The 23,143-nt window shown below is 41.0% G+C and overlaps 2 protein-coding genes across 2 annotated transcripts in view; one reads left to right on the plus strand and one right to left on the minus strand.

The window, feature by feature from the left end:
* The first annotated feature begins 1,234 nt into the window (after positions 1-1,234).
* dnase2 (deoxyribonuclease II, lysosomal) lies at positions 1,235-8,697 on the plus strand. Its single transcript, XM_079226934.1, has 7 exons — positions 1,235-1,328; positions 1,925-2,022; positions 2,207-2,378; positions 3,101-3,203; positions 3,689-3,853; positions 6,309-6,527; positions 6,746-8,697. The coding sequence occupies exons 1-7, from the start codon at positions 1,299-1,301 to the stop codon at positions 7,114-7,116; spliced, it is 1,158 nt and encodes a 385-aa protein (XP_079083060.1). The 5' UTR covers positions 1,235-1,298; the 3' UTR covers positions 7,117-8,697.
* Positions 8,698-8,848: 151 nt separating this feature from the next.
* The window catches only part of rgl2 (ral guanine nucleotide dissociation stimulator-like 2), a 31,880-nt gene continuing 17,585 nt past the window's right edge, over positions 8,849-23,143 (minus strand). Inside the window, exons 8-20 of the mRNA XM_079226884.1 lie at positions 22,500-22,609; positions 21,227-21,442; positions 19,859-19,962; positions 18,436-18,520; positions 14,688-14,747; positions 13,460-13,546; positions 13,312-13,344; positions 12,757-12,878; positions 12,564-12,650; positions 11,821-11,914; positions 11,485-11,709; positions 11,155-11,269; positions 8,849-10,996 (exon numbers count right to left, since the gene is read on the minus strand). Coding sequence (XP_079083010.1) covers positions 10,821-10,996; positions 11,155-11,269; positions 11,485-11,709; positions 11,821-11,914; positions 12,564-12,650; positions 12,757-12,878; positions 13,312-13,344; positions 13,460-13,546; positions 14,688-14,747; positions 18,436-18,520; positions 19,859-19,962; positions 21,227-21,442; positions 22,500-22,609 — 1,514 coding nt within the window. The 3' untranslated portion in view covers positions 8,849-10,820. The remainder of the gene's footprint in view (positions 10,997-11,154; positions 11,270-11,484; positions 11,710-11,820; positions 11,915-12,563; positions 12,651-12,756; positions 12,879-13,311; positions 13,345-13,459; positions 13,547-14,687; positions 14,748-18,435; positions 18,521-19,858; positions 19,963-21,226; positions 21,443-22,499; positions 22,610-23,143) is intronic.

Genomic DNA, 23,143 nt, shown 5'->3' on the forward strand with positions numbered 1-23,143 from the left:
CTGTTCTTGATGAAACAGTCATTCTGTGACGCAAGCAGCTTTTTTTCTCGGTCTCAGTTCCAAATTATCAATTGGCACACAGACACATTTCCAATGAAGGAGAAGGAACAGAGGAGGAGGAGGAAGAGATGAAACACGTCTACAATAAATAAACCACAGCAAAGTCGTGAAAGAGTTTAACAGGATGAAACAACAACTAACCCGATTCAAGTTCCACTTTCAAGATGGAAATGCAACACCTCTGCCTGCTCAGGTTGCATCACTGTATGTGTATAATATCTCTGGCATGGCCGTGGCCAGGTCAACATACATTTGCCATTATTTATTTTGTTTTAGAAGACTGACGTAGAGTTCCTTCTGGTGTGATGGTTTCAGGAGTATTTATGTCTGTGAAACCTTCAATTAACTGCAGAGGTTTACTGAAGAGGCACAGTTTCAGAGGCTTTTTCCACCCAAGACAACATTGTGAAATTGATCAAAGATGTTTTAAATATTGGATATTGGTACAGTTTAGCTTTCCTGCACATATAGATACATATTTAAACATATCAACATATATTCAGTAACTTTAAGAATATATTTGTTGAATAAATCAGAAGGCTTCTCATTTTGATTTTATTACCTGTCTATTAATCATTCAGTTCAATTTATCATCACAGTCAGGACACAGTCATTAACTTTTTATATATTTATATATTTTTTGTGTTTATTTCAAATTGTATTTAGCTATGCCCACTTTATATTTATATACAGATATGTGTGCACATAATAATAGTACTGTCTATTCTTGATTTGTCCAGTTGTAATGTCCTCGTTCTGAGCCGTTATCTCAATATGTGTGTATAAGTACTTTGAGTGCATTGAAAAAAACGGAGTCAGATACCTTGCATTTGTTAACATACTTGCTCATTAATTATTCGGATCTTTCCGTGTAGCCCCGCCCATCGGGTGAGGCCACTTGTCAGGTGACTGAAACCAAGGACACTTAAAAAAGGATAAGACGCGGACGAGGAGTTTACGGAGCATTTAAGTTTAACCTTTTTATATAAAGTCAATGAGTTTAACCATATTTGTTTTGTCCCTCGATGTGTCCTACTTTTTAAAACTTTTTGTAAAAAAAAAAAAACGTCTGAGCTTGTCGTTGTTGTTGAAGAAGCCAACGATTGAATGACGTCACTTTCCCATCCTGCTGTTGTGGTCCCAGATTTGAGTTGAACGAGGATGTAGCGCTGGATGAAAATGAAACTGGAATCACGGCGTCTTCAAGCAGAGATTCGGGTTTATAACTTTTTAAGGACATGGATGAGGGAAAGCGCATTCAGCCAGCGGTATGTAGAAGTGGTTAAATGAAGCTTTGGGTGTTTGGGTGGTAACAAGTGCGTCTACTCAAGTGACGTGCTGCGTTCTAGTACATGTTTGAGGTCTCCGTACTTTACTTGAGTATTTCCATTGTACGCAACTTGAAACGCACAGTTACCTAAATACGTTTCAGATGGAAACATTGTACTTTTTGCCCCACTAGGTTTATTTGATATCTTTAGCTACTTAACAGACGCACGTTATGAATACAAAATACAAACAAACAAATACAATAGATGTATTGTTTGAGATTAAGCCTCGCAGTGGTGTCTAAAGTAGTAATATATGTATCTGACTTTAGCAGCGGCAACATTAAAGTGATGATCAATGATTATAATCCAATTGTATGATATAGATTTATTATTCTGAAAGAGGTCATTGTGTATACGATGAGTACTTTTACTTTACTTAGTACTTTAAGTAGCCTACATTTTGCAACTATTAATTCTGTAACCTCCTTTTAAGGCGTTTTTTAATAGTTTAATCATCAAAGCATTTGTTATGCAAACATGGCAGGCATATAAAAATATATATGTTATGATTAATATAAGTCTCTTCTTCTCAGATGCTTCTGTTCCTATCCCTGCTGATCTTCTGTGTGCCACTAGGGGGCGACACCTCACCAATCACCTGCTACAACGACCAAGGAGATGCTGTTGATTGGTAATTCATTGATAAAGAGCCCTGGACAAAGCACTTTTTTTTATAAATACCCTTCACGGTTTGTTTGTTTCTCGCCCCTTTTGGGTGACTTAAGAAAGTCATGTAGAAAGTTGAAAGTTGGTCAAGCTGTTTAATTACGAATGTATTACTCGGATTCCACTTACGCTCTTGTTCTCTGTGTTAGGTACTATATGTACAAGCTGCCTAAAGAACATGGCGGAAAATCTCCCCATCCGGGTGAGCTGTACTTACTGCTGGAAAAGGGGAGTGCAGGATGGACAAATGGGAAGGGGACGGTGAACGACACCACGGGGGCTCTGGGCCGAACAGTCGGACAACTGTACTCACCAGGGCAGGTCTGTTTTATATCAGGTGTCTTATCCTCTGGAACAAAAGTGGAACAAATACTGAATCTAAACATAGTGAACAGTTTTTTTTACTGAGAATTGGTAATCACCCAGGTGCAAGTTGGCGTCCTTCTACATGTGATGCGGAGTTATTATACAGTTTTCAATTCCTCATTATTCATGTATCCAATGCATGCATGATTCATGTAAAATGGCCATACCAAAGTTATCTTTTTTTAAATTTTCATCAGACAGGGCTTCACTTTTTATTTGACAGCTTCCTGAAATGCAAATTAAATCCTTAGAAAAATTCAGATTATCTATCTGAATCCTCATTAGCTTTTGCCGAAGTAGTTGTAAATCTTCCTGTGGTATTAATATTAGATATATTTGCCATTTTCTTAAACGTCTACAATACAACAAAACTATATTTAGCCAAGAAATATCAGTCGGAGATACGTTTGGTTTCTTCCAGAAGTCAGCAGATTTTATTTGGTTTTGCCTGCTTCTGGTGTTTCACTCCAGACTTCTCATTTTATATAAAAGACTCATTCAATACAGTCGTGAGACTTGAAATAGGAACTGAAAGTTACTTGTTTACTGTCTCTGAACAGCTGTGGGTCTGATAATATCGTTGTTTCAGCAGCATGGTCATACAAAACAAATGTGATTGTGTGTGTCTTTTGTTCGTTATATTTTTTATTTCAGAAACAACTTTCTCTTCCCCACAGAACACAGAGGTTGCGTACATCCTTTACAATGACCAAAAGCCAACTGAGGACTTTGGTGACAGAATGGTTGGCGACAGTGGAGGAAGGGGGGGGCACACAAAAGGTGAACACCACAGCAGTGCAGCTCCATTGCATAGCCCAGATTGGATATTTTGGACTCAAAATCTGCAGATATGGGCGAGTTTGTACTTTGCACACAGTGTGGAAACAAAAATGACAACATCTACACTGTATGAAACTAAACATTTCTCAAATTAAGCTTCCTCATATATCCTCATTCCTCATCCATAAATTCATATATGGAAATACATACAAAACAAATGTTAATCCAATTTATGTACTTCAAAAGAGAATCATAAGATTTGCCAAAAGTACTAAAACAAAGCTACTGAAATTCAGAGTCTTGCTAGATTTTTTGTTTCAGGCCAAACGATTCATAGCAATATCATATATCATAGCAATGTATCAGATCAGGGATCAGCAGGTACTGATGCAGCTCCTCTGTGTTTATTTAGTCTTGACTCGAGTCGTCTGGAGGGGAACCTTTGGGGCTTGTTGTTGACAATCTTAACATCTCTGTTTCCTCAGGCGTTGTCCTGCTGGATAAAAAGCAGGGCTTCTGGTTGGTCCACAGCACGCCTCACTTCCCCCCTGTACGACAGGCAGGACAGTACTCCTATCCCAGCAGTGGCGTGACCAACGGGCAAAACCTCATCTGCGTTACCTACCCGCTCGACCGCTTCCAGACCATCGGTAAGACTGGAGTTGTGCTGTGAGGCCGTGAGCCAGAGCTGTTCTAAAGATGCACTCACCACTTTGCAATGTTTAAACGTGATGATGGTGATGGTGATGATGATGGTATTACATCACAATTGCAAGATGAGACTTGGCAACTGATACCGATTTATTCCCTGCCTTCTGGCTGCTATAATATATTTTATCATATTTTAATTCAAAAGTAATTCCTTTTAAAACTCATATTTATATTGGTAAAGAAAAGGTCATTTTTTGTTGTTAAATACACAATATCAGTTGTTGTAGATTTTAAAATGGGGTTATTTATGAAACCAAGTATGAAGATAATCCATAAGATTAGGCTGATGTATTGGTGTGCTGATATAGTGTGCCTTTTTATTAAAACTAGTGCAGTGCCTGTTAGGTATTGATTGATTTCAGCTTTCTCAAGAACGGCTCATCTAAACAACTTCACACTCGGTCGGATGAGCAGTAGTTGGGAAAATAGAAGGACAGACGTTTCATTTTAGTTAGATTTAAATGGCACGTTAACATATCAGGCATTTTATGCAATCCCCTGCCAATATAATGGCACTTCTACTGTGAAGGCAAAGTCTATGAAACCTATTATGACACGTAATGAGAGAGAGAGGGAGATAGAGGGAGAGAGGGAGAGGGAGAGAGGGAGAGGGAGAGAGAGAGAGGGAGAGGGAGAGAAAGAGAGGGAGAGGGAGAGAAAGAGAGGGAGAGAGAGAGGGAGAGAGAGAGAGGGATAGAGGGAGAGAAAGAGAGGGAGAGAGAGAGAGAGAGAGAGAGAGGGAGAGAGAGGGAGAGAGAGAGAGAGAGGGAGAGAGAGAGGGAGAGAGAGAGAGCTCTTCAGTTGCTATTATCTCGTCACCCCAGTGTATATATATATATATATCACTATATTTATATATATGTATATATATATATATATATATATATATATATATATATATATATATATATATGTATATGTATATATATATATATATATACATACACATACATGCATACTTTATAATCCACTCAGGTATTGACGTGACAACAAGATGATGCAGATCCCCGGTAATCAGCGTTACGTATGTGTCATCACCATGTGATGTCATCACCTTCCTTGGCAGGTTCAGACTTTGGCACAATTGTTGCTATGGCAGTGCCCGGGGTAATGGCATTAGGTTGAGGTGTGTTACCATAGTGATATCGGCCCTCACACTGCGGCATGCGTCCGCTCCATCAGAGGCTTTCCCGAGACTCTCTCGTAACTCTGGGACGCTCAGCGTGTGACGGTGTGTCCGGGGATAACGAGGACACCCAGCGGGCGTCAAACAGCGGAGAGGTGTCACGTTTCATGTTGGAGCACCTTGCAGCATGAAACTGTACATCAGTTTGTATAGTGGAAACTGAGATTTGACGCTTCTTCAACGAGGTCACAAATTCCGAGGATGTTCAATTATATGAAATATGTGCTTGTTTAGGTTTTAATTAGCTCAATTATTGATTATTGATTTGGTTCCGCTACTGATGTTTAATGCACAGAGTTAGCGCCGACACAGAAGGACGATTAATGGGTCTGTCCTTTTATATGAAGGGAATCAACCACTATTTTAAAGGTTAAATAAAAGTCAGAAGTCTGAAGCAACGCGAGTGGCAGATATCTGGTTACAAACCAAAGTATTGAATCCATCGGAAATTTGACCTCATGATGGTGGAATATGAAAAGTCGGGGGGGGAGGGGTCACTAACGTTATTACACTTAATCCCAAGGGGGACAATAGTTGGACATTTCACACATTTCAAATGTCAAATCACGACATTAGAGGAAAAGTCAGGCGATCAATAGAGTCATTAAGATCTATTGATTTAATTTTAGTTTGAAGATGTCACTTTGGACTACGATACATGTTAAAGGATGACAGTAAATACATTAAAAGGTGAATCAGTTCAGCAGGAAATATTGGTCTGGTTAATCAATAATGAAAGTAATTGTCAGTTGGAGTCCCAACGGAGCTCCTTGAAAGACGGTAAGCTAAAGTGCTTAATGTGTTCAGGTCAGAATCAGAGTTAAGCGTATAGTGTTGTGTGTGTGTGTGTGTGTTGTGAACTGTTTTATAGTTTGTATGATACTGGCCAATAAAGGATCATTTTACATATTGTAATACAACTACAAAAAACTTACATAAACTTACATAAACTTACAAGACTTACATAAAGGAAGGTTGAAAGGAAGGAAGGAAAAATAACATGCAACAAAACTAAAGCCAAAGATACGTACATGGATTTCTCTCATTCCAGTAAAAAGTAAAATCCCGACACTGTGTCTACAGTTAAATCATCCCTCTCTCATGTGTCACCAAGTCAGCGCTGCTCATTTACGAGACTTAGCCAATACAGTGATGCCGGGGTGCCGTCAATAGCGTTTGCCTTACATCTAATTTGTTTTGCGCCACAGGAGAGCAGCTCCAGATCAATCAGCCTAATGTGTACGACTACGACGTCCCGGAGTCCCTGGCGTCCCTGGTGCCGGCACTGGCTGCTGTCTGTGCGAAAAAACATCTGCCTGCTCACATCGTTCCAAGTGTGAAGACTGTATCCAACCGCAGTGTGACTCTGACCTCAAAGGATGGCACCAAGTTCATCAGCTTTGCCAAAGGGGCCTCTTTTAAAAATGGTATGGCTTTGGAGTATTAATAAAAAAGTATTTTTTAAAGGTTGTTCTGGCCGCAGTTCATCTTAAGGCAGCCTCAACGTGAGTTTCTTTGCAGGTATAAATCGGCCAAATTGTAATAATTATGCACCATCTGTACTTCTAACACAAGAATGTAGACAATTTACAGCCAGAGATAATAAAAACGTGTTCCCATCCATCTCCACTCTCTGCCTTCTCAGACCTGTACCACTCCTGGGTGGCCCCCAGCCTCCGGTCGGACCTCCTGGTCCAGTTCTGGATTCGCTCCACGGGCATCCTCCCCTCCGACTGCTCGCTGGGCTGGAAGGTCCTGGACATCAAGCTCATCAACCCGGGGAAGACGTTCACCTTCAAAACCAGCCAGGACCACTCCAAGTGGGCGGTCAGCCCCCAGGCGGCCGGGTCGGGGGCCGGGGGAGGCTGGGTGTGCGTGGGAGACATAAACCGGAACAAGGCGGAGGAGAGGCGAGGCGGTGGCACGGTGTGTCTGCAGGACGCGGTGGTGTGGAAGGCTTACCGCACGGCGGCGCTGGAGTGTGAGGCTTGTGGAGGAGAAACCATCCAGTGTTGACACCCTGCTGGAGCCCGATGGGTAAAGGAGAGGGCCGCCGAGGGGATGTTACGGCTGAGATTATATCCGGCATGTGGGGCTTTATGCTAAATGTTTGCACACATTTGGTACAATGTGATTTTCTTTTAATGTCTGGTAAAATCAATTTGAAATCATGCATGTTTTAAATGAGTTACCTTTTCATATTTTTTACAATTTAATACTTTGGTGATTAGTCTGTTGAATGGTGATGTTAAAATAATTTTCTTCAAGGTTCCCTGGGGAGGTTTTGACCACTTTTATTGTTACGGTTCTCATGCGTGGCTTTATCTACATGAGGACACATGTGCACTGATGTAATACACTTTCCAGCCAATGAATTAAGATTCATCTATGACTAAAAGTAGAAAACAAACCTCTATAGGCATCATTGTTATTTATTATTCCTCAATCTTCATCGGTGCATGGAAGTATGTGACATCACATTATTTAAATCTCGCCCCGCCCGTTTCAAACCAGTGCAAAGAGCGCAGAGAAAAGAAATGCAGAGTGTTTAAATAACTAGAACTGATCCAACTTTGGCAGAATATAGTCTGTTCACGTGGGCTGATTGAGGAAATGTATTTTCCGGGGGCCTTTAAGGCACAAAAACCATTTTACTTGTTCATTTGCTTGTTCCGAAACGATTATGGGCTCCCATCAAGGGCTGCTGCACACTCCTCTTCAAACTTAATGCATACAGAACAATGCTGGAGGAGGACAATTAGTCAAATCTGACAGAAAGCAGAGGGCTTTGTGGGAAATATGGTGCTCGTTTTGAAAAACACAAAAACCTCAAAGTGCCACTTTCAATGAAAGCATTTGTTCAAGTGTCTTTAAAACCGTTGGGTATTCTTTTAACTGAAACTAAAGAGTCAGTGCTGCGTCACTGCCTTCAACTTTGTCTATTTAAGGGTGCAATGCATATGATCTGCCCAGAATTTGTGTTTGAAACGTTAAAAAAAAGATTTGACATTATCAACAGAATGTGTAGAGGTAACATGTTTTAAAGATATTCTATTGAGATATCTCCTGAAATGAGCGTGCTTTTGACTGGTTTCAGTAGTTTGATAGAATTGGGCTCATTCTTACCATGCTGTCAGTTAATAAGTTACGTTTATTTTCTTTTAACAGATGACTGTAAATTTAGATCGTATGGACCAGTAGAGATGAAATGCTGCCCCCTATGCGGGGTAATCTTACACATTGCACCTTAAGTCAACATTAACTGGCTTGTCGGTACGTCCTCAGGGAGCGCGTCAAGCTTTGCTGGTTGCAAATGTATGAAACATTTATTTCATGGCATTTTAAATACAGAACACTGTGGGCTTAGTTGCACTGTGACAACATTCAGGTGTGAGGAACGCTTGAATACTTGTTGTGTTTCATGAACGCTCGTGTTATTAACAGGGTTGTATGTAATGTTCTTTACTGACATACATATTAGTATTTTATTTTCGCATTTGTCCTAGAATGTGTGACATTCCTTGATTGAGCTTGAAGATAAAGATGCTGGCTATCTTGAATCTCAATAAAAAGACTAAAACAGAGGCGTGTTCTTTGTCGCTGATGTATAAATAAATCTGTCTGTCTTTTTACCTCTTCCACGAGAAAAATATAAATGTATGTTGACATTATATCCACAGGATACTCAGCATCATGGAACATATCTGTCTGTATTGAAGGTGGAATATGTTACATCAGTCAAAAGCAATGCAATTCATATAAAAGTAAATTTATTACCACAAAAATAGGACATACTGTATGTAGTGCATAAAGAGCTTTGATGTGAGACGACGCAGCACTGGAGGTGACCGCGTTTCCTCCACGTACAATGTATACATTCTAATGCAAACACGGGGGAAGATGTGCATCCTGTTCGAGAAAGGCACTAAACAATCAGTAGCATAGCATACCGCCAGCACACGTCATCTATTATTACCCAGAATCCTCTCCCTGGTCCCGCTATGCTTGCGCCTCAGCCAGCAAGGAGGCCTCACCAGCACTGAGCAGATACAACCAGAGGTCAGGAGACTTTTTAATAAAGTCCAGATTAAAAGAGGTTGTGTGTTTCAAACCTACACTGAAGTTGACATGTTAATGCATAATGTGAGATTGGAAGTATGTAAACATTGAAGATGTATCCTGCTGAGCTGTGGAATCTGCACGATTTAAGTTTTGCTCATTCTCTGTTCATACAATCAGACCTTCTAACGGTGGTGTATTGTTTTGATTTTCCGTTCTCTTTTCCTAATGTTTTAGCTACTGCGGGAATGAACTGAAGCAAAGCAACAAGCTTTGAAAGTGCTGTTAAAGGGTTTATTTGTAAAGCTGCAATAATCAACTTTTGGCCACTAGGGGTCAGAAGAACTTCAAACGACCTGAATGACAGCTTGTAAAGTTACTAGTTACTGTGTTAGTGAATAGTATTCATCTGGAGTTGTATTTCTGTCCGCCTGATCAAATAAGTGCGTATCCCCCTCTTTTTGGTGCTACTTCGGTCTTTTGCAACTTTTAAGGAAAACATTTTGTATCTTTAGCAGATATATGTTTGACTTTCTTTCCTCACCAGTTAGATGCTAACTGTGTGTGTCTGCTGGTTGCTGTTAGTCAGCACACACACTTGGTTTATATGAGCTTTTTTGGCACAACAAAACTGCTGTTACTGATAACAGCTATGAGAATGAACCATGAAGTAAGTTTTCAGTGCTAAAAAAAGGCCAAAAATCTCTATTGAGTTGCAGGGATGATCCTTTTTTTGATTGGTCAATACACGCATCCCTTTTTACAATATGAATAGTAATTTAATAAATTGGTATTACAAAAATATTGATTAATGCAGCTTTAAGTCTATGTTGAAATGAGTATCTGCATGAGTCAAAGCATGCATAATTCCTCTCACTGCCTGTAGACACATGCTGGCCTCTTTAAAGTGAACATTTTTCAGGTATTTTATGCTTTGCCCCCCCACCCTGTGAATTAGACAAGTCGGACACGTGGACCCAGAGCTCCTCGCCAGTGTAAACACAATGTTGACATCATACAGACGTACAAAATATATAAATATATACAAAAAACATATATATGTCTCACAAGCTCCAGTGTTTCGCTACGGTGTTGCACTCACACTGTGCCGTTGAGCCTTCCTCGTGTGTGTCGTTTATCCGAACACACTTTCCTTCATCCTCAGGTGATCGCAGAAGTTCTGAACAATTAAATGCGCTTTTTTTTTTTTACATTTTGAAATGTCACTCACGAATAAGGCACACAACAGCAGGGGATTTCCTGGTGTGAGCAATTATAAAAGATCTTATTCATTGAGTAGGAATTAAAGAAAATAAATCAAGTACTACCTGACTGGGACTCGAGAGCCAGCACCAAAAGCACTCAGTTTAAGGCTTCCATTGCTCTCCCTCTGGGTGTAAATGAGTAATGCCTACTGTTTGGAAAAGAGGAAAACTGACACTGTTCTTCAGCAGCAGACGGCTCTGGTGAACGCAGCAGGACAGCTGGAGGTATGAAATGTTTGACAAAATGTCGGTTAAGACTTGGTCCTGGTATTGGTGTTTTGGTAGAACAAGCGTTTGTAAGGAGCAACGAGGGAAAGGCATGTGTGGAAGGCCACGTTTACTGAGGAGAGAAAAATCCATCTCTGTGGACAAAGTTGGGTTGAGGAAAATCGGACGTCAAAACAGTGTCCTGACCAGTCTCCTCCCCTTGGCCTTGATCCGAGGAAAAGTGGCGCTCGTCTCGATCGGCTGTGAGCCAAGAGAAGTGTTCCCGCCTTTCCTCCTCAACAGGAAGTCAACACTAGATGACGACATGGCGTAGAAGACGTTTCCTGTCGCAGGGATGACCAGTTCTGGGTGAAGAGAAGAAGAGGGATAACAAATTAACCACCACCATTAATCACCTCAAGATGATAACATTTGTTTTTTTTTCATGATGAAGCTGCGGCAGAAATACCATGTACATATCCAATAGGTGTTGCATTTGTCTGTGCTGGAAACACGTCTTTACCTTTTCCTTCAGGCAGAAGTTGGATCAGCTCATATCTGGACGTCTGTTTAGGGTCCTGACTGTGCTTTTCTAAGGCAGAGCTGATCACAGTGGGGGTCTTGTCATTGCTCGTAACCTGAGGGGGGAGAGGAGGATAATGACAAGGGCACAGGGGGATTTGCGCTAATGATCTCCTCGGACCATTGTATCCAGAGGATCTGATTCTGATGGCTATCATTACGGGATATAAGAAGTAAGTGCAGCATGTTGTGGATAATTTGGGACACACGCATCGTTCGACAATGCAACTGCTGTCGTTGTTAATCAGATTCAAACGGTTAGAGTTAGTACCAGTATGCTCCGGTACAGGTTCCCGTCCTGCAGGTCCATCAGTATCCTGATGATTCGCATGTCGGGCCCCGACCCTTGGATGTTGTTGGGGGGGTTGTTGCCGCAGGAGATCGATCGGCGGTGGGATTTCATGGGCGTGGATGGAGTCAGAGTGGCAGGGCTGGACTCGTTGGTTGAAGACGACGTGTCAACATCCAGACAGGACACGGACGGCGACCTCATGTGCTGCAACCGAAATGAAACGATGCCGATGATAATCAGGATTGCATACAATGTCTGGGAAACGAGCTTAAATGAAAATACAACGTTTGTCTAAAACACAGCATTATTTATTACCTTTGTGAGTTTTGAGAGCAGATTATTGACGGGGGAGGGGAAGTCAAAGAGGCTGTCACTGTCACCAGTCAGGCTGGTCCGAGAGGTACTCAGGCTGCAGACACAATAAACATGGATAAGCATATTCGTATTGGGGTCCAAACTTATGATTGCTTTTATTTTTACATGCTTTTATGCATTTATTTGCTCTTACTTTTTTAATAATCATTTAGTCAACAAAATGTCAGAAAATTGTCAAAAGAGCCGAGGTGAGGTTTGCTTGTGCACAATTCTACTTCATTTTAAATCAATTTACAATGTTGTGAAAACACACACTGATGAATATATCTTGATCATTTAAATGAATAATTATCCAAATTGTTGTCCACTGATTTCCTTTTTATTGAATAGTTGTTAATGGACTCAATGTTCCAACACTGATTCAATTTAGTGACACTCCAGCGATTCAGCATTGCTTTTATAATCAGGGGACTTGTGAGAGACATAGAATGGTGAATATTAAAGCAGAAGAGGCCAATTAAAGTCAAGTCAATTTAATTAATAAGGAGCCCCAAATCACAATTTTCCATAATGCAACTCGGTAGCATCTTTCTTTCAGCCTGCATTTGTTCCCGTCAACTCCACGGTCATTTCACTGTGCACTGTGTGTGTGTGTGTGTGTGTGTGTGTGTGTGTGTGTGTGTGTGTGTGTGTGTGTGTGTGTGTGTGTGTGTGTGTGTATAGGGGCGTTCCGTATAGCTTACTCTGAGCACTGTGTGATGATGACTGTTGGAGTAAGGCCACGGGGGCTCGGCTCACCAGGCGCTTCAATTTCATTGGAAAGTCTGTAACTGAAATTGGCGTCATTGAATATTTAAAAACAGTCAATCGTCCAACAAACACAAATGGATGCATTTGGGACATTTGTTTAATCGGAACCAAATGTTGGATGTTCACCTTTCCTCCTCCGTTAGCGTCGGCACGCTCTGATACCACTGCACGAAGGCCCCGTCGGCGGTGAAAACACAGTTTTTGCACGAAGACTTCAGGAGCCGGATTTGAGCTAACACCTCAAATTCCTGTTAACAAAGAGACATATCACCACGACGTTTCATAATAACAAAAAAAGAATAAAAAACAAAATGTTGGCTGATCTACAATGTCTTCTCATCTTGCACCTAGTGGCGCCCTCCACTTAATCATTCTCCTGCCTCCGGTGTAATGTTTCCAGTGCTCGCTCTAATGCGCTCCTCAAATCTCTCAGATCTCAAAAGTGATCCCACGTATCTCTCTTCTTTTTGTTGCTTGTCTTCCTCTGCTCTCTACCAGGATCTTTCACTGAATTGTTGCCAGGGCGCTACAACTCTTACTCATCAGACACACCTCAATAATACTTGCATGTTGTGTCGTCGCTGCAGAAACAGAAGCGTATTCCAGAGCTTCAGCTAAATACAAAGTCTCTACACTTTTGACCTTTTCATCTCGCACACCGATACGTGTTGCAACACTCACCCTTCTCCTTTTGTCAAAGTTGATGTAGCCGTTCTGCAAAGGGAGTGACAGGATGTGCTACGTCAGTTCGATAATTGTAAAATACTGAGCAACTTCCAGGGGTTGTGACCAACTTTCCCCCATTGAGAGAGACGAGGAGACGACTTACATCCAGCCTATCTTTGACCGCCGTGTCCAGCATGGTGAGGTCTGTGAGGAAAATGCCCAGGTAGGGCACAGTGCCATGCGCGTGGGACTGTGAAAGAAAAAAATGTAATAAATAAAAAAAACAGAAAGTGTTTTAGCAATTCCCCCAGTGCTTCCTACTCACATCCTAAAGAGCCCACACAGAGGGATTGCAGAGCAGCCGCCTGCAGCTATTTTCAAACGATGGCTGAGGATTCAGCACATAACACACACACACACACACACACACACACGGCCGCCCTCTGTTCCGCTTCGCTGCTGCATGCCGGTCGATACCCCCTTACAACCCTTCATCAAACCACCAAAACATCCCACCCCCTGCTTAGCGAAAGTGACATCAGTATCAATGTCTGAATGTAGACGTTTTGTAGAAAAACTGTATTTTCTACTACTTTAAGCTTGAAATACATTATTAAGCTCTCAGCAAAACCACCAGGATGTTATATCAATCACAACTGAGTGTTTTTAACTGTAAAAAAAAAATATTCTGCTTACGTTTGTGACGTACTAAACCAAGATTATCTATGATATATATATATATATATATCTATGATAACATACAGTATATACATACAATAAAACAGCACAGATTAGGTGTAACTAAAATTACTTTACTTAATTTTTTTTTTAACACAGAACATGTTTCACAAGATGTTTCACAACATTTTGTCCCCTAAGTTTAACAATACCACTTTTGCAGGTCCTTACATCATTCCTAAATGTCCCAAGGTCTCCCATAAAGGCCTGTGGGAGTGTGCAACCCCTTCAGGCTAAAGCGATTGGTATGCAGACCAGACGTGGGCTGTAGAATTAGTGAAAATGTGCCTTTTTTATGCGCTTGAAGATCTGAGGTTTTGCCTCAGCAACAAATGTTGAGGTCGTGATTAATTTACTCCTCTGTGACTGGAACCATCTGAAATGTCTTGGTGGGGATTTGAAGCTCCAGTGAGAATAATTGACAAATGTTTAACTGTGCATGTGAACTCTTGAGTGTTTCAAGAGACGTATTCGCACAATTTAAGCCGTTGACAGCTGAGTGCTGACCTGTGCAACAAGTCTTTGGTTGTGGAGGCATTTGCTCTAAATGTTAAACCCAGTACTCTTCCACAAACAAGCCTGCCTCCCAAATAGCTCAAACTCCATGGCTCCTTCATTACATCTAATCAAGTCTTTCATTCCCCTCTACTTACCCTACTAATAAGTTTGTTGTTGAGCCGGTTGTCAAGGTTGGCGAACTTTGATGTGCCCTCCTGCAACACAAAAGCAAGGATGTTGTGAGGTTTTAAAGGAGACATATGCAGATTTTCAGGTTCATGCTTGGATTTGGGGTTTCTACAAAAAATATGTTGCTATAATATCCCCAAATGTCTGAATGTACCTGTATTCACACTCTGTCTGAAATGCTCCGTTTTAGCGTTGGCCTCTTTAAGACCCCCTCCCAAAATAAAACCAATTTAATTTCTAGTCAAATTTTTAAAATCTCTGATCTGGTTTCCACCAACTCCGGCTGGAATATCTGCCTCTTAAGCTGCTAAATGCTCCACTGTGTTCACCAGGTGGGTGCTAACTTTGTCTGTATGTTGTTGGTTGCTTTGTTACCTGCCATGGACAAAATGCCGCTGATGACAGTTCGGTTAAGGTCATATTCATATATTTATGCCTACTTTGGATATAGACTATTCCCCCATGAATACATGACATATCTATCACAGCAGTTATCTTTTGTTTTATAAAAATTTATAAAAATACAAAATCATGTTGATGAAATTATGAATTATGAAAAAATACAAATGACCATAAATGTACCATTAAACTAGATACAAACCTAAGCCTGTCATGACAACTGATATTAACATGAATACATGTTCATGACATTATTATTGTAAATGCAAAGATGACGCGGCTCTAGAGATCTGTCATGACATGTCTGTTATAATTATGCTATATAATAAAGTTTAGTACATTGTTAAATGCTTCAATGACAGTGAATCATTTCTTTCCTCAAACTTTTAGTAAGTCCTTTATTGAATCATTCATCTTACACTCTGTCTGCCAGTCGTAGTCATTTTTAGACATGCTGTGAGATGAAGAGAAGCAAGTAACTCTGCTGGAAAAAAAACATCAAAGGGCAACAGAAGGCAATGGTGTTTTTCTGTCATCAAAGCTCAGAGTGAAGCTTTCAAAAATGAAAGCAAATGTTTGATTGAATTCCTTTGGGGGTATCATGGGTAAAATCACAGCTAATGCAAAAGGTATTGATGCCTGCAAAACACAGCTAATCTTGTCAACTTCTCTAACTCTGTGACACAGTGCAAACTAAATATAATGTACGTCTTCAGATGGGCGTATCAAACTGGAGTGCAAGTGTTGACAGAATAAGGGCAGTTATACTCAAACAGATTAGACTGGTTTCTGGTCTTCTAAAGCAGCCATAAATCTCTACCACTCAGTGTTGTTTTCCGCTGCGAAGCCTCGACTTCACCCAGTGCAGATAGGAATTTAACAAATGTGGTGCAGTAGTGGCTCCTGACAGACACATAAATAAATGTCTCATACTGCTGTTCAAATTATGGGATGCTCGTCAGCAGGATGTGAGATATAAGTGCCGAGGGGTCACGTGGTTTTCGGAGCTGCAGCTTGAGACGAGACAGATGTCCGTGTGTGCTTGGACGTTGTTTCTAGCCATGCTAGCTTCGTTGCTCTTGGGCTAGCAGGATGGTGAAGGAACTTTGCCTCTCTACGTCAGTCAGCTGATCGTGTAGGAAATTGGATAGATTCAGATTACATTTTGTACAGAGATTCATGGTTTCCAGAGAGTGTATCCCATCGGTTTTGGTGATGCTGTTGAGTTTAGACTGACAGCATAGTAATTAAAGCCTAAATCCGAACCCTGCATACAGTTAACCGTCGGTAAAAACAGTGTCTATCTTTCTGAATGTAACACTAATGCTTCAGGAGTTTACATACTGTACGCACAGGTGTACACTCAAAGTGTTTGTTGTCATGGGGAGAAAGCATCTTTGAAGATATTTTTAGCAAGGCGGTAAAAAAAAAGAAAGAGCAACACAGAGAATAATCCTCAAACAAGTCCAAGACATCAGGGCCCTATTTCTCGTACCTGGCTTACTGAGTTAGCGGGCTAATTGTCAGGATAAGATGACGTAGGTCAGGCTTTCTCAGTTTCTCGAAGCAAGCTTAGATAAATCACCATAGCAACACATCCAAAAATTTAAACCTGCTCCCGGGCAGGCTTACTGAAATTCACTGGATAAGCTGGCCACTCCCACGGACAAAAAAGGCATCTCACTTCCTCATTGATGAAGGAGCGATATTAGTTATATTAGTTTTATAGGGAGAGAGTTCTTTCAGATCGCCAGGATCCATCCTTTACATTATCATGACTTCCTGTACGCGGCGATATAGATTTTGCCGGCAAGAAATACTTTATTTACGAGAGCTTCTCGAGCCGCGGACACTGATCACTACAGGCGCAGCTGATCGCCCGTCTCAGACACAGACTATCAGCCGCTGCATGCCGCTGTTCTTAAGTTTATTTAGCTCTTAAGAAACTTATGGATGTGTCGAAAGCACTCATAATTATATGTAAGTGCTATTAGTACACCATACATATCATTATTGTAGAACATGATTAAGGTGATCGTGATGAGAATACAGAGAATCACACACAATTTCCGCCCATACACATATTCAAACTAAATATACACATATATAGTACATGATTCATACGTGCATACAGTACATATATCCTCATAAGTATATATTTATTCGTAAATATAATCTGATTGATTTGGGTGATGAAGCACTTCAAATTAGCCGATACATTTTCTCAATACTGACGCATTTAACCTGTCTGATATATTTGCGACGCTTATGTCTCGCAGCGGGCGGTGTTAAAGTTGCGTTCACGGCAACAATGTTGCACAAACGTTGGAATATTCGCAATGCGTTTGCTGTGAATGATTACGGTATTGACTTCCTCATATGCCTTCATGATTATCTCCTGCTTCTCATTAGAGAAATTAAAAGAGGTTCCTCTGAGTTTATTTGCCACTGTACTGTTAGAACATTGTGGTGTCAGTGCTCGATTATTATCCCTTCTGAAGAGGAGCGGGCGCGTGCATTTATCCAGATGACTGACGTCTGGCTAGAATTAACGAGACCGTTTCAGCGCGGATCTGCCGTGAAGAAACCCAGATAGCCTGATGTCAATCATCTCGCTTATTTAAGATGGAGATTAGGACATTTGCTTGACTTTGTTTAGCCAGGTACGAGAAATAGGGCCCAGAAAAGAGCTGTTGAAATCTGACTCCAGACCAAAACGTGACTCCAACACTTCACTCCTCTGTTCAAACTGGCAGCACACGAAACAGCTTCTCCACCCTCCACGTTAGTTTGTAATCCAATCAAATGACAAGAGGACGCTCAGGCTCATTCAAAAGAACTGGTTTAAATGGATTGGAAAATTACAAGTATAGAACTTTTCTAGTCTCCCGACCACTCAAAGCGCTTCAACACTACTTGTTCACACATTCATACCCATTCATTCATTCATACCCATTCGTACACTGATGGGAGGGGCTAAGGTTCCATCTGCCCATCAGGAGTAACTAACATTCACACACATTCATACACCGTAGGTACAGCTACGGGAGCAATTTGGGGTGACCAAGGACACATCGACAGGGCTAGAACCGCCGACCCCTGCTCTACCACTGAGCCACAGTCACCCTGTGTTCAATGTTGCGTCATGTAGAAACCAGCGTCTGCGTGTCATAAATAAAGGATCACATTCATTGGACCTGCTCTATTCACACTGGATAATGAAGATTACGTCTTCTTGTTTTTAACTTTATGAACATGTACAGTATATTTTATATTTCCATTGCAGCTCCATATTTTGTCGTGACACAAACTTACCTCCTTCAGGAGTTCTCTGCTTTGTGAGTAGTTGTCCTTGTCTGAAAATATTTCTGACAGCTCCTCGTATCTCCTCACTGCCTCCCTGTCAAGTGACCAAAGCAGTGCATTTAATTAAATCAGCATTCACGTTTCAATATTGTTAAGATAATGTAATGCAGTGAAGGCATTTTGTACGAGCCGCAATGTCAAAATCATGTACTACATGACTTGGATACTGAAGTTTCAGAGACAATGACTGATGGAAAAGTAGAGAATGTAACATTAACAGAATGATGCTGATGCACAGACGATGCTGTGACTGATAACGGTTTGAGTTTATGTTGCGGAAACAATACTGCTGAAGTGGCATTTTTCGAGTTTTAGCCTATGGAATGGACTTTTACTTCTACTTCTTCTTTTTGAGGTTTAATTCAGAGTTATTTAGGAGGTTACCTTGGTGAATAACAGATGAGGCTCTGAGATCCTAACCACACAGCAAATCTATGATGGATGTTTTCAAATAAAAAATTTTAACATGTGATCAAATATTGAATGAGTTCTAAGCATCTGAAAATGACTGTACATATTACTTTCTTCATAGAAGATCGAAGGTCAGCTTTAAGTATTTTCTCAAACTTTTGAATCTTTACAAAATTCATGGTTTTGAAAATCTTCATTATCAATTGATCTGCTCTATATTTTCTTGATTGGTTAATTGTTCGGTCAATAAAATATCAAATAAAATGTCAGTGTTTGGAGTAACTTTTTTTAAAGCCTATCGTGCGAGGAGTGGTTAAGAGAAGTTAGTAAGGAGTCAGCAGGCAGTCAACGTTCAGACAATAAAAAGGTGTTTTGAGAAAGTGTGAGTCACTGCAACAGCGAGAGGCCCTTGAGCATGCCGCCATAACGCAGCACCCAAAATTATTATGCAGTTTGCTGCAGCAGAATGCAAGATTAGCCTTGGACAAACAAGAGATGCTCCCCCACTCACTCACTCCTGGATCATAATATGATAATTATGTGGGTGTGACACGAGCACAATAACATGTTATCATGGAAAATGTTGTATTTTGAGAATGACGAGTCATTCTGTCTTTCAGTTTCAAGCCACTTTAATAATAATGTGAGCTGCCGAAGTGTGGTACCACTGCTGAAATTCCTTGGTCACCAGCACAGGTCAATTAAAGCAATACTACAATGCCTACTGTGTTGCACATCCCGCTGTGTTGTACAAAGACAAACAACTACTTTACTGAATTATTAGACTGATGTGTACAACTTCTGTTTGCATTGTTGTTTATTACCATGTTGTCCTGCCTTCTTTTTTATGGAGGGCAATCTGACCGGACAGTATGAATTCCATTGCCCCGTGAAAACCGCTCTATGTGTATGAGGCAATTCCTTTTTTCCTTTAAAACTGCAAGTTGTTCTTTTTGCCGACCTGTCAGTGTCCTGCCACGTCTTCCTCAACCGGTGGATGGGATTACTCTGCAGGGCAGACACGATGGCATAGAGTGAGGAGAAGTTCTTCCTGGCACGGCACTCCTGTTGAAAGCACACATGGATGACTACACTCATTTGCATGCATTGACGCACACACACACACACACACACACACACACACACACACACACACACACACACACACACACACACACACACACACACACACACACACACACACACACACACTCTCACACGGTAACTGAGAACACCTGTGGGTGTGGGTCTGGCTGGTATTGAGTTACAGAGTCGGCCTGAGGTTGCTGAATAATGCATGCTGCTAAAGAGGCTTGTCCCAAAAGATACCTGGGGTGGGCTTAGGACGGCACTTTGGCAGCAAACCAGTGATACCTCGCTTTGCCAAAGAGGATGTTGGACTGTGTGTGTGTGTGAGTGTGTGTTTGTGGATGTGTACGTGACGACAAATGCAGCTTCAGGAATGCTGGAGAGAAGCTGTGTTTTATTCACAGATAAAGAGGCTCTGAAAGGAATAAAAGCGCTCATATGACCATAACAACCAAGAACAGGATATGTTTATGTGTGTGTGTGTGTGTGTGTGTGTGTGTGTGCGTGTACTCGCGTGCGTGTGTATGTGTGTGTGAGCTGGTGCTGTGAGCTCTTCAATATTTCAAAGGTAACAGATTGTTGTGCACAATAACCATAACGCTGTTACAGTTAATCCACATTTCTCTTGTATAAGACCGACATTTTTAAGCAGTTTAAAAGCTTTACTGTTTGCCTTGAGGTCATACATCACATTTCTCGACTCAGCACATTTCTAGAACTGTTTATGCAGAGTACATTTTCTCTTCTATTTCCTAAAGGTGTACAGGAACTGTGGGTCTACTTTGAGTATAAAATATGCAGATTTCTAATAATCTTGCTTTATATTTACTGCCAGAAGTGATCGACCACCAAATGCACTATAACAGTGAGAACACTATTTCGAGATTTGCTGCTGCTGTCCAGAAATAAACCATAATTCTCGACTTCATTTCTGTGTTTTGCTCTCAGATATTGATTAAAGTAAAATAACCAGAACAGTCACAGCAGAAAGCAAGATGAATTTGTGATGGTATGTGCAAAGTCAGAGCTGAGAATAGGATTATGTTTGGGGGATTAACGGGGGTTTATTGTAGGAAAAAGCACAGTTGGGGATTTTTGAAGACTTGAAACCCCAACTGACATACTGTTAACATTTTCCTTTCAGGATGAGCAACATTTCTTTCTAATTCTAGCCTGTGAAAATGACATAAAATCCTCCATTTTCTTTTAGAGATGTGTCCTTTGATTTATGCATACTGACTTCTGCCACGCTGATCCATTTCTCCAGCAGTCGGGCTCTCTGCTGGCTGCGCAGATTGGTGGGACAAAGGCAGGAAGCTAAAACTGCATTGGCCAGCTTGTTGAACTGACGTATGGTGGCCCGGACGGACCAACAAACGCCCTCCCTCCCTTTCTTGTCCCTCTGAGACCACAGTGAGCCAAGGCAGTGATACGGGACCAGACGGACAAACAGCTCCTGACAAGTGAACGCACACAGATTTCATAAATAACAACCTGTTTCATAAAAAAAGTAACTAATCAAATCATGTGACCTGCACTGAAATGTCTTCCTGCTTGAATTTCCTACTGAAAGCCTCTGACTGTCTGCTGGGTGTCACCTTGGCTAATGTGAGACACTGAACTTGACCTCCGGTCCGTGTTTGTTTGTGGTCTTGGTGCCTTTTGGAAAATGCATCACACAATACGGCCAATGTGCGAGCGCTGGATTTAATATAAGTTGTACCATGTGTGATTTAATATGTGAAATTCTACTATTATTCTATTTATATAATGTTAAAGCCCCAATTAGCAGGTGACTGAACTCACAATACCTGGATTGTTTGCTTAGCTCGTTGAGCTAAGAGACATTTTTTTCCCGGTAGATAAATTATAAACAAGTGTATTTTTTGCGAGCCGAAATTAGCTTTGTAATTAATATAACAGCTGTGCTAACCAAACTAACACTAGCTTATGCTCCTAACTTAGCGTTATGCTAACGTGACATGCCTGCACCGAGCCTCGCTCTTCCACCCTCTCATTTAAATATGGTTTCTTCTCGTACTAAAAAACCCAGATGGCGAAGCCCGCAGCCACTCGCTTTGAGCTTTACTGAAACTAAGTCCATATTTGATATGGTCTATGGTTTGCAGCCACGCCGTAGCTCATGTAGCACTTTCTTTCTGTGTATTCTTAACAAACTGCTGTTTAAGCAGCAACAAAACTGCACATAAGAGACTACAGGTGGATGTTGTGTTTTATCTGTGGGTGAAATATAGCATAACAATATGGGACCATGTGAGGTAGTCAAAGTTCATCATAACAAAACAGGTTACAATGACAGAAAGCAGACTGTCCCTGAACTAATCTTCAATCTTCAAGTCAACACTGACGTCAAAGCTGAGATACAGCTGACAATCGCATGCAAACACACTCCAAAGGACAATAGCTTCCACCGCATCATAATTAAATTTCAGCATCATTGGTCAATATTTTTGCCTCATGCCACCATCAAAAACCTGTTAGAGAGGACTCACAGTCTCTATTCTGGTGAGCTGCTCAGCGATGATCGCTGCAGGGAATCCAAGGATGTTAGTGGGTTCAAACTTGGAGGCGTCCGGAGGAGGGCTGGTGAAACCGGTCCGGTCTGCAAAGGGCAAACATGTTCACGAAAGAAATCTGTTTCTCTCAGAGTTGCTGCTGCTCTGATCCTTCACCGTGTCCAGTGTGATAATGAAGTTGCTTTGTTCCAGAGAATCGTGGCTTTTCTCAAGATAACAGCTTAGTTATCTCAGGAAAACCCAAGGCAACTAGATAAATATCTAATTTTAATGAGAAAATTACTTTGTTATGTTGAGATATGGAGATATTTGACTCATGACCTTGAGATTACAGGATGAGAGAAAACAAGATAAAGAGTTGATGTGGACCTGAAGCAGTACTTTGAGATAAATGCTAATGTGAGCATGGCAACAAGCTAACAGCGTAGCTGTAGCATCCAGAGTATTTCAGTCAAATGTTCTTTCAATGATTTTTAACAACGTTCAATAATATATAATATATAATAATATAACTCTGAAGCAGTTTGATTACATTTGTCTAATCAAGGAAGCCACAACCTGCCCATGTTATATTGTCTTTGTCTTTTGCAGCCCCAGTTGGGTTTTGTACTGAGATTTCT

The sequence above is a fragment of the Taurulus bubalis genome, assembly GCF_910589615.1.
Source record: "Taurulus bubalis genome assembly, chromosome: 12".
Classification (NCBI taxonomy): domain Eukaryota; kingdom Metazoa; phylum Chordata; class Actinopteri; order Perciformes; family Cottidae; genus Taurulus; species Taurulus bubalis.

Coding starts and splice junctions, on each gene's coding strand:
- dnase2 (XM_079226934.1), top strand. CDS start 1,299: ATGGATGAGGGAAAGCGCATTCAGCCAGCG. Junction 1,329..1,924: donor GAAAGCGCATTCAGCCAGCG/GTATGTAGAAGT, acceptor TCTTCTTCTCAG/ATGCTTCTGTTCCTATCCCT. Junction 2,023..2,206: donor CAAGGAGATGCTGTTGATTG/GTAATTCATTGA, acceptor TCTCTGTGTTAG/GTACTATATGTACAAGCTGC.